Raw genomic sequence first — 12,205 nt, 5'->3', positions numbered from 1 at the left:
TCTTGAATTACAGCCCTTTAAGTTTGGATAGTGCATTTTCATGTGTATTCTCAAAAAGGGGGGTGACAGTCAAAGGGTTTTAAAGAAACTTAAATGAATGGAATTAAACTTGAATATATGGAATGAATGTCTGAATATATGGAATGGAATTTGAGTGGGCCACCCCGCACACCTTCAATAGATTTTATAGTGTGCACCTCTGTGCGACAGCAGGCGCCAGGGTGCTCTCGTCCTAAGTGCGCCTGGGTTCCAGTTTCACACTAGGGCAGGCATGTTTTCAGTGTGGCATAGTGGACATTTCATTCCCCAGAGTGTCGTTACCGATGCAGGGCTCCAGACAAAAATATCAATTAAGGAGCCATTGGCTCCTATAAGGGAAAAACTTAGGCGCCAAATCACTTTTTCAAGTGCCACAAAAGAATAAACGCATTTTAATTTTTCATGTGCACTTATATGGGCGGTGCTGAATGTCATTTTTGGCTTCTTCCATTCTTTCTCATTAAGACAACAGGTTAAGTAAAACATTTTTTTTCTTTTCTTTTTTGCCTGTGTAGAACTGAAACAACTTAAATCTATGCGCCTCGTAACATTTTAACAACACCACACACACACACACAGCGATTTTCGCAGTTTTCTCCACTATAGGCTTTATTAATTTATTGTCATATACATGGAGCGCTTCACAGCTGTTACACATCACATAGGCTACCCAACACTTGTTTGTCTTGTTAAACTACTTCACTAAAACGCTCCCACATTTTACTTTATTTTATTTCCTTCCTTTTGTTAATTTGGTAAATTTGGCAAATTAGAACCTGAAGAAAAAAGTTTTAAACATGTTGATATTTCCAATCACTATGTTGGACAATTCTTATCAGAATCATTTCTATTAAGTTAGTGTATATTTTTTAGGTAAAAGTGTTACATTTTTTTTTTAAGCAATATCTCATGTAGGATTTTTCCTTTGCGTTATATATACTGTCCACTAGGAGGTGCTCTAAGCATATCTTATCCTTGATTTGTTTTCCCTGAATAGACGCTGGTTTTGAAAGTGAAAGAGTGACGCACATTCGTTGCGTTTTACAGTGAAATGAGAGTTCTGTGTCTTTAATAATATCAACACATTAATTATTTATCTCTCATCCACCCGTAATTATTTACAATGTTATGATCCGCTCATCACAAACACACTCAAAAATATCCACGCACACACATACATCCGCTAAACTTCACTGCGGACAAATAAGCATGATCAAAAACATCCGTGAACTTATTTTTCCTTCAGATAACAAGTTAAGAGAGTCAACAATGCAAAGCAAGAAAGGAATTTTATTCACTATTTAAAATAGCCCGTCGGGCAGGGCGGTGATACGTTTTGCGTATTCCTGTGAAGTTAAGGCAGTAACAGAAAAGTTTAATAAGAGTAAAATATATTGAGAATAAGTATCAGTATCAATTAAAAACGAGAATTGTTACTGATTAGTTGGTGTCCACACAGCCGTCCTGCACTTTTACAAGTAGAGTAGGGTACTTGGATATTCATTCATTGACACGTCTCTGTCGCTTTCTATCTCTCTCCTGCTGGCACAGCCGTCAGTGTTGTTGCTTGATAGATATGAGGGCTTTGAAAAAGCATGATATTTTCCGTTTTGACATCCGTTTCTGACACGTATTTTGGCGCTCCGACTCAGCGAGGTTTTTTCATCTGTAACTTTGATGCGCGTCGTCTCATTTTATTACGTCAACACACAACAAGACTGGTCGCCAATGGCGATCTCAGCAAAAATATAACTCGCAAATTAATATTTTTGGTCGCAAATGCGACCGTTTTAGTCGCAGTCTGGAGCCCTGCGATGCAGTGCGAGTTCCATCGAAAGGGAATGTCTTGGGTTACATCAGTTCCCTGAGAAGGGAATGAGACACTGCGTCGCGTTGCCTCAGCTCTCCATGCCTGGGACCATCTTGCTTCATCGCGAAAGCTAACTCGGTTGTGTGCCGCCATCCCTTTGTAGCTTCCGTGTATGCCGTCACGTTACATCATGACACAACACCAATTGGAACTAATTGTTCTGAACAGGCTTTACAGTTTCCTGATCATGATCATCACGATGACAATTAAATAAATGTAAATATTTGATTCTGCAAATGTTTAATTTACCCCTACCGTGTTGAAGATTAAGTCATTTCTATAATTGCGCGAATGCACTCTCAAACACCATCACTAACGACTGCTTGAGCTTTTACTGAAAACTTCATATATTAAAGGGTTAGTTCACCCAAAAAATAAAATTCTGTCATTAATTACTTACCCTCATGTCGTTTGACACCCGTAAGACCTCCGTTCATCTTCGGAACACAAATTAAGATATTTTAGTTGAAATCTGATGGCTCTGAAAGGCCTCCATTGGCACAATGCACGGTTCACTCTCAAGACCCTCAAAAGGTACTAAAGACGTCGTTACAAAGTCCATCTCACTACAGTGGTTCTAAAATAACTTTATGAATTGGCGAGAATAGTTTTTGTGCGCAAAAAAACCCTAAATAACGACTTATATAGTGATGACGATTTCAAGCATGAAAACATGAAGGAAACATGATTCCTCATGAAGCTTCGAAGTGTTATGAATCAGTGAGCCGAATCAGCAGTTTGGATCGTCAAATTTCAGCAGTTTGGCGGTTTGACACGCGATCCGAATCATGATTCGACTCACTGATTCATTACACTTTGAAGCTTCATGAGGCCGTGTTTTGAAATCGTCATCACTATATAAGTCGTTATTTAGGGTTTTTTTGCGCAAAAAAACTATTCTCGCCAATTCATAAAGTTATTTTAGAACCACTGTAGTGAGATGGACTTTGTAACGACATCTTTAGTACCTTTTAAGGGTCTTGAGAGTGAACCGTGCATTGTGCCAATGGAGGCCTTTCAGAGCCATCAGATTTCAACTAAAATATCTTAATTTGTGTTCCGAAGATAAACGGAGGTCTTACGGGTGTCGAACGACATGAGGGTAAGTAATTAATGACAGAATTTTCATTTTTGGGTGAACTAACCCTTTAATACATACAAGAAGGGATTGAGGCAGCTGTTCATGTAGGCAATACTGATTATGAATAGTCCTATCTGGTCGAAAACCTCCTTGAAGCTGGTCAACTCATCTGAGGGGTTTGTTGCATTCATTTCCTGCAACCACACGACAAGGAATTGGTGAACATAAAAGGGAAGAAAGCAGAAGAAGAAGGCCATGATTACAGCAAAGATAATACGGAACGGTTTTAGCCGATTGCCACATACAAAGCAAAGATTATGACAGATAGTATTGACAGTGGTTTTCATTTTGAGGCCTGTGATGTAGATGACCAGTCCATTGCCAATAATACCAAGCACACATTATACAGTGGAGGGAAGTGTTGATTTCACTGTGACATTAGCATTGCTGGTTGGTGTCGTCATATTGGATGGGGCTACAGTTTGGTCTGAAGCTACAATAGCTACAAACACGTTCATTGTTTATCTAGATATTTCATTAACAATGTGGAGTTGCAACAGGACATTTCAAAATGTTGTTTGAAACTGCTATGTCATTCTAGTTATAACCAAAGCTGTACTTACTCATTTGGACTTTTTCAGTCTCTTCAAAAATATATACACAAAAAAATATTAACTATAATATTTTTTTGCCAAACTCTATCTGTAACAGAGCATTATCAACATTTAAACCTGAATTTAAATCATTTTCATCATACATAGGGTGCTTCAAGTGACGGTTAAGGGCTGTTAAAGGAACACATTATAATCCACATAATTCATCTGGAAGGAAGTACGGTTAATGTGAGAAAATACAAAGTGTAAATTATAAAAAAAAAACATAATGCTACTGAAACTGTTAAACATGCTAAACATAAAAAAATTTTTTTTTAAAAAGGAGCCTTAAGTGGTCAATAATCTTACCAGTCATCTCTGTAAAAAATAAGTAAAGAGTTGATTGTGAGGACATGTCTCTTCACTTAACATCCCCTATCAGTCAGTTAAATATCCTTGTAGGGTTAAGAGAGGAGGGGACACTCATTTTGCTTTGCCATATTCACTGGAAACTCAGAAATTGCAATTGCATAGTACTTTCTGAAGTGTAAGGTCACTCTGTAATTAAACAATCTAGCTGTAACTGCTCTGAGACAGAAGGTAGAAGATCCAAATCAGCTTTATTCAGAGGGTAATCCACACTCGTAGTCAACAAACAGGCAAGAGGTCATAACAGGTAATCAGTCCAATACAGCAAACAAGACAGGAGGGACAGGCAAATGGGTAATCCACAGAACAGGCAAGAAATCCAAAACCAGAGACATGAAACCAGGGAAACGCTCAGAAATGCAGTGACACAACATACAAGACTTCGCAGTTAATGCCAGAGTGAACATGGTTTATATAGGCTGGGGTAATGGGGTAATGTGACAGTTGCAAACAATGAGTGAAGATGAGTCTGGGCAAAGGATTATGGGTAATGTAGTTTATGATGAAGTGACAAGTCCGGGGTGGAGTGCCCTCAGGTGGTAATCAGGGGCACTCTCACTGATGATTGTGACACTAGCCCTGTCATGACTTTATTATGCCATGGGTCGCCATTAGGAATGCCAGTTTAAAGTTTATTGACCTGCATTTATATATATATATATATATATATATATATATATATATATATATATATATATATATATATATATATATATATATATATATATATATATATATATATATAAAATAGACAATTGAAGATCATTTGTATGATAGCATTTTCTTTTGGTCTGGTTTATATTTTCTTCCACACACTGCCTTCTACATCTGCATGAATAGCATTAACCATAAAAGGAATTGTATTTCAGTACTAGCTATTCTCAATGTGTTGTTGATTTCACTACACAAACACACGTCAGACTTGGACCGATGCCTTGTGATTTATAGTGCTTATGGTTCAGGGTAGGTAAACACTGCTCTTTCTCCATTCACAGTGTAAGTCATGGAAAATAATTGGTTCTGATCATGTGGTGATGGATGGATTTATGCTTCTGTATTTTATTTATTCTTCTCATTAATTATAATAATTAGCCCATTTAATATAGTCAGTGTTCGAGCTGCCCTTCAAAACATGATTATGTGCAGTGTCGAGGAAAGTTATTTTTAAAAGTAATTAATCACAATATTGTGTGACTCCCTAAAAAAAGTAACTAATTGTGTTAATTGTACTTTTTATTAAAAGTAATGTGTTACTTTTGCCTTACATTTTCTCACCTTGTTTATTTTTTTGATAACAAAAAAGTTATATTTATTCAAATGTAAAGTACAAAAGCAAAAGGAAAAGGAAATTAAAATACACGCAGTATATATAGGCTACAGACATGGCCTGGTTTGCCTGGTAGCAGCCCTATAGTACAATAAGCTTGTTCACATGCTTGCGAAGACTTCAGTGTAATGTGCGCTGGTTTCTCTCTGTGCGAGTCTCATCGCCAATAAACACTCTCTTATCAGCCCTATCCATATATACAGTTAAGGTGATATTAAATGACTTAAACCGTGATATAAGAATTTGGATACATTGCCCATCTCCAAGACATGAATTCCCTGTGCGACTTCTTGCAAAGGCACGTCTTTACATCTGTTACATTTCGTTTGGTCCCACCACAAGGTGTCACTGTGGCCTCAATGCCACTGCCACTTTGATTTCGATTGCTATGTCTGAAGTAAAACACGCCCCCCTATTTTTATTTTTTTATTTCTTTGTATATTTATTTATGTATTTATTTTGTTATACATTTCTTTATATATCTCTTTATTTATTATTTAGGCAGCTTTGGAAGTCCATAAGTGAGATGAGTAAATGCATGCCCACATTTATGTTTACACAGCACACACAACACACTTACTCCTGATTTTTCTCACAATGGGGACAGGAGAGTTGTCCCCTTTATTAGTTACTTGATTACTTTTTAACTTTCGTTAATTGCAATGCATTACACCCCAAAATGTATTATTTGTCAAAGTAAAATCATGGTTGGGTTTAATGCTGTGACATTGTTTTATGCCTAATAATAAAGGTCAGACAGAATTTAGCATACAAATGTTCTTTGTATTTATATAAAAAAGAAGACTACAGACAGCACGTTTCACACAGAATTCCTTCAGTTTTGGTGAGTCAATAAACATTAGAAAAATACATAATAGTACCAAATTAACAGTAGCCTATTACAACGTGGCTTAAAGATTGTGTAAAACAAGTCAAACAGAAAGAAAAGCAGTAAAAAAGGTAAAACTAAAAAATAGGTTAATACAATACTTTTCAATGTTGCGATATTTCCCGACATCCATGAGTATACAAATCATCTGTAGGTTTCCCAGAAAAAGTATAAACAATACAACAATACATTTTTAGCATCCCAATCAGTATAGACACAGCAACAGTGACCAATGGCATGAGTTTGGGGTTTGGCAATCTCTTGTTCCAACCATTGGAAAACAGGGGGCATATTAGAGAAACCTGCCTGAAAAAAAGTAATTTTAAATGGTGCATAAATTACACTTTTTATATTTTCTTTAGAACAAACATGATTTTGAACCTCTGCTGATCTGGCATGGGAGCAAAGTGGAGAGCTTAATACGCTTTATCGGACCACTTCAGTCTAATATGAATGAATATCTTCAGGACTGGTTTTCTAAAAGCTTGTTTTCTTGTCCTGGCCACTGCCAGATGATGAGAAGGTTGTGTCGTTTGCCTTGAGACCCTGTGATTCTGAGAGGCCTGAACAAGTAGAAGGGCGAGATGATCGGAAAGCCAGATGATCTTCAGCAAACGCCGTCTCCAGCACCAGCAGCAGAGACTGTTTAAGCTTCTTCTTAAACTCCTCACACATGAACACATAGAGAAAGGGGTTCAGACAGCTGTTTAGATGAACCAGGCACACTACAAATGGTCCTATATAATTTATTACTTTTTCAAAGTCACTCCACTTATTCTCCATTGCAATTATAGTGCACAGCTGTTGAATGTGAAAAGGAAACCAGCAAATGAAAAAGGCCAGGATCACAGATATAATAACTCGGAAAGGCTTAAGCTTCTTTCCTCTTTTGAGACGTTTGGCCCGCACTCCGATAGCAATGTATGAAGATGCAATGATCAGGAAGGGGATGATAAAGCCCACTATAAACCTGTATATGAACAGAGACTTGATGATACTGGGGGGTTGTGTGTTATACGTGCATCGGTTATTCTCTTCCAAGCGGTTGATGACAAAGGGGATGCTGCAGAGAATAGATAAAACCCACACGAGTGCACAGATGATGCTGGCTTTGACCAGAGTTCGCTTGTTTTGAGCCCAAACAATCACCCAGGTGGACAGGCATCGGTCCAGGCTGATAGCGGTCAGCAAAAAAATGCTTGCAAACATGTTTAGCACTGCCACAAAGCTGACAAACTTGCACATGAAGTCACCGAAGTACCAAGCATTCTTGTTAAAGGCAGAAACAATGGTGAGGATGATGACTAAGATGAAGATGAAGTCAGCAATCGCCAAGTTGAGAAACCAAATGGAGTTAACAGTCGTCTTCATTTTGTAGCCGGTCACATATATGACGAGCCCATTTCCAACAATACCCAAAGCAAAGACGACACAATATGTACATATATTGAAGATTTCAATGCTTGATAAGGCTTCTGTCTGGGTTGCATTGGTTGCATTCGCTGCACAAAGAAAAGAGAAAGATAACTGTAAATAAAAGATGTAACATTTTTTGATTATTTATTTTGATTTTGAATTGATTGAAAACTGAATCGATTAAAATGATTCATTCAGAAATCCAATTGATTCAATTCACAAATTCAACTCACTAACTCAATCCGGTTGTAGCCGTTAACAGCTCACTGTGTGGAATGGAATGATTTTCAGTTCCGCATAAAGCTGTTGTATGTCTTTAAAATCATTTTTGGATAGTTTTTACAGCTCTGGGGCCGTATTCACAAAACATCTTAAGGCTAAAAGTAGCTCCTTTGGGGGGGGGGGGTACTCTGGGTTCGGGCCTAATTCCGAGCTCAAAGCCCTCCCCCCCCGGACAGCACGCCAAATACGCATTGAATTACTCTCTATAAATTATAAGTGCAAACTCATGAAATGATGGAGAATAAAACAATGCGGTCAAGTTGAAAATAATGTCCCATTTTCTGCTGCAAAAGCCTTGTGGGCAGCTCGAGTTCACATTTACAAATGATCGGATTGAGTAAAAGAGTAAAATAAGCGTATTTGGCATGCTGTCCGAGGGGATCGAGGGCCCAGAGCTCGGAATTTAGCGCAAAGAGTATTCCCCCATATCAGGTATCAGGGTGGCGGAGGGATGCAGAAAACTGTCACTATAACTAGGTGAGTCGGCTGTGTGTATATACGCCTCCTCTCGAGACCATTTGAACACTCCTCCCAAACATAATTTGTCGCTTGAATTCTGCAATCTCTCGAGATGCAGACATGTAAGAGGCTGACAATTAGCTGAATGTACTTGTTTAATTAGTGCCACTAAGTCTACTAAGTGTATGTAAAATATTTGAATATGGCAACAACATTCTTATTTTAAAACATTTTTTTGAATATGGAAACATGATACCTCATACTAATTATGATTGAAATCACTGACATAGACCCCTTCCCCGGCCAATTACTGTGTTCATAGTTAATAAGCATGTTGACATCATCCATAGCAAAGAGGTCAATGCCGCCCTTACTCTTAGCTTAAGACTTCTCTCTATTCCTAAGTAAAAGTTGGTCTCAGCAACTTTGTGAATGAAAGGGTTAAGAGACCACTCACCTAAGAGCTTTTACTGCTATTTAGGAGAACTCTTAGTGGTAAGATCAAATGTTTTGTGAATACAGCCTCTGACTTTCAGTATAAATCGTATTATTGTTATTGAAATTAGAACCTTTGCTTCCAGTCCATTGTTAATCATGCTCAACATTAGGCTAAATCTTGTTTAATGCGTAATGTAATTTTATTTGTCAGAATTATGCAGAATACATATTTGCAACTTACAAGGAGTTGCTCATTCTCACCTTGATGCCACCAGGGGGTATTATATCCTATTCTCTATTTTATGTATAAAATGCATGATGTGCGTATTTTTTTACAATACAGCAGTATTTTAAAATAAAAAAATTATGCTTTTATTTAAATTGTAAGACTTAACAAGCTTACTTTTAACCCAACAAAGTATTGATGTCTACAGCTTAAATGATGTGTGGTAGGTTTAAAGACTTTGTCAGCAAAATGTATTTCCCCAGTCACATGCAACATAAGACCACAGAACTGAACACAGAACAGACAATGCTGCAACTCAAATACTTTCATGCTGTTCTCAACAATAATGCTATCAGCCTGTTTTGCATTTAAGCAAATACATGTTGCATTAGCCTACAGTTGATAATTATGCAATGACTATTAACCTCTATCCACTATTGACTTACACATGTGACTGAAGTCTATATATATATATACCTACAATAGTGGTTTACACTGAGAAACAATAGCAGGGATGGATGATGAGACATCTTTTACATCACTGTTAGATAAGATTCTAAGCTTTTAACTCAAGTTGGCTTGCTGCATAATCTTGACCAAATCAATATTTCAAAGAATTTACGATAATGATCTCAACCAAAGGTGTGGAGGAGTCAAAAAATGCAAGTCACTTTGAAAAGGCATTACAGCAAATATAAACTGCCCACTTCACCCAGTTCTTTTCACAGGGCATCATATCTGTCTCAACAACACAGAAATTTGCTTGCAATATTATAATAGGTGTATCAAACATAGTCATAGCCTCAGGAATATTAAGTAGATGTAGATTCTTACCCATTTTCAGTCCTTTTCTTCTGTTCTTCCTGCAGGTGTGTGTTATCAAAACTCACAACAATGTCTTCACATGAACATTTGCTTGTGGTTTCCCCTTTATTTGTATGAAAGAGAAAGTGGGGTGGAGTGATGATGCAACAAGGGAACTATGATTCTGCGGAAAATGATTTTGAATATCAGCTTTCAAAGGTGAAAGTTGCAGTCTTCCATTGGAACCAAAAAAAATAGAATCATATCGTTTATCAACATAATCCAAAAAGTAAAAAAAAAAAAATATATATATATAAAAATATTTATGACAACAGCAACAAAAAATTATTTTTTCACAATTTCTACACTGTGATATTTGTGTTTTGAGCATGATTATATAAAATAATTTGACGTTCCATATCTGTTGATAATATAATTTATCTTTCTTCTTGAGTGTTTAAAAGCAGTACAGAGGGCGCCATCTAGAGGCTGCCATCTTCACTTTATCATCCTTTTCTTCTACCTTTCTGTGGCTTATAAATTAAATACAATTATTTATGTCCTCTTCATTCTAACCTGTTTAACCCTGTACAATTTTGAATTTGGCATTACAGTTCTTCATGCAAATGTTAGGATGAATCGGTTGTTGTACTGCTTATTTGAAATGAGGATGAATCACTTGTTGTACTGCTTATTTGCAAGTCATTTCCTTTGCTAAAAGCATCTGCTAAACGATTAAATGTGAACATATCAAAAGACCAGACCTTTTAAGCCATTGAGACTAGTTTATCATTTATCTTCAAAATGGACAAAAAGCACCATAAAAGAGGTCCATATGGCTCATGCACTATAAATAGACATCTTAAGTCACTGATAGCATTTTATGAGGAACAGACTTGTGCTTTTGGTCTTTTTATTTTATGATGCAAGCAAAAGTTAAATTTGCATAATTCAGAAACTTATATAATGGTGCAGGTATGACATCATGATCTCAAACATATTCTCAAAACTCATTTTCCACGTCTTCTAAATCAATATTTTGATCGCTGACAGCTTATTCACCAGATCCATCATCAAGTGACAGTGACACTAATATTTGATTGTGTTCAGTACTACTCTCCAATAAATCGCTGCGCCATTTCAAGTTTTGCAGATTATAATTATTATTGTTTCGTTTTCTGTCAGAGGCAACTATGAGTGAAACTCTCGGGTTTACTTGACTGTAACCCTGTTACCTGATAAAGCGGAACGATATGCTGCAAGAAGTGCATGTGGGAAAGTGTCTTATCACGACCCGCTGTGAAAAAGTGTGTTTAAACAGGTCAATGAAATTGATCTGCAGGTATTATAGCCTCGATCAGTGACGTCATCAGGGCAACCTGCACGAGGCTATAAATAGATGAGCCCCAGCTGTAAGCCTTCAGGTCTTTTTTGTGTGAAGACAAGTCCTGGGACATCATCAGTACAGCACTGACGTTCTCATATGGTTCCCTGTTAGTTAGATGGGGACATTTATTTTCGGACTGCGCTGTAACATATCATGTTCAGTCCAGTGGTCTCTGCATTACATTCCCATAATGTTTGCAGGATTTAGGGGACCAACCTAGAATGTTATTTGTTGGTCCTATTTAGGTACTTCCATCATATTTACTTAATGTTTTCAGGACATGTTTGTGTGAATCAATGTACACTGGGCTGCTTTGCAAATGAGGGTCAGTAAAACACAGGATTTGGAAGGTTCTTCTCAAAGATAGATCACCAACTGTTTGTACACCTTCATATTCAGAACATGTAAGTACCGCAAGCTATATTTTGTGAATGTATGCAAATTGCCTATGTGAATGTGCTTGTTAACACACAATTTGTTAGATGACGGCTAATGTAGCTAAAGTTACCACTGCCTGACTGTATTCACAGAGATAAGAGCTATGTCATCAGTTTTATTCTTAAGAAGCAATAAATGTGTGCTTCTGAATTGTACAGGTGATGAGCATTTTTGGGGCTAAAAATAACAAGCTCTGATCTCTGTGAACACAGTAAGAGAAAATGGTAACTTTAGCCACATTAGCACATTCAGAAAGGCGATTTGCAAACACACACATTATGGATCACAAAGGGTTGGTATTGATCCATCTTTTGAGAAGCAACTTTTGTGCAAAACCTGCATTTTACTGACCCTCATTTGCAAAGCAGCCCACAATGTACTGTATAAATATAAAGGAATTTTCCGTATTGGTTTTTACAGGTGTTTTACCTGTATTTTGAATTACACGTTGCATATTAGTTTGTGTTTTAAGGGTTAACGGAAAATTACCAGTACATTCCAAGAACATCCTGAATGTTCCGTGATGG

General features: G+C 37.1%; 1 protein-coding gene across 1 annotated transcript; it reads right to left on the bottom strand.

The window, feature by feature from the left end:
- Positions 1-5,930: 5,930 nt before the first annotated feature.
- LOC307130600 (C3a anaphylatoxin chemotactic receptor-like) lies at positions 5,931-9,955 on the bottom strand. The gene is made up of 2 exons (XM_079823669.1): positions 9,884-9,955; positions 5,931-7,730 (listed from the first exon to the last, which is right to left on the bottom strand). Exons 1-2 carry the CDS (start codon positions 9,885-9,887, stop codon positions 6,706-6,708), a joined length of 1,029 nt encoding a protein of 342 aa, XP_079679795.1. The 5' UTR covers positions 9,888-9,955; the 3' UTR covers positions 5,931-6,705.
- Between the last annotated feature and the right edge of the window lie 2,250 nt (positions 9,956-12,205).

The sequence above is a fragment of the Gobio gobio genome (genome assembly GCF_949357685.1).
Source record: "Gobio gobio genome assembly, chromosome: 8".
In the NCBI taxonomy this organism is placed as follows: Eukaryota; Metazoa; Chordata; class Actinopteri; order Cypriniformes; family Gobionidae; genus Gobio; species Gobio gobio.
Note: the sequence above shows the minus strand (reverse complement) of the source record. Positions and strands in the feature narration are given on the sequence as shown.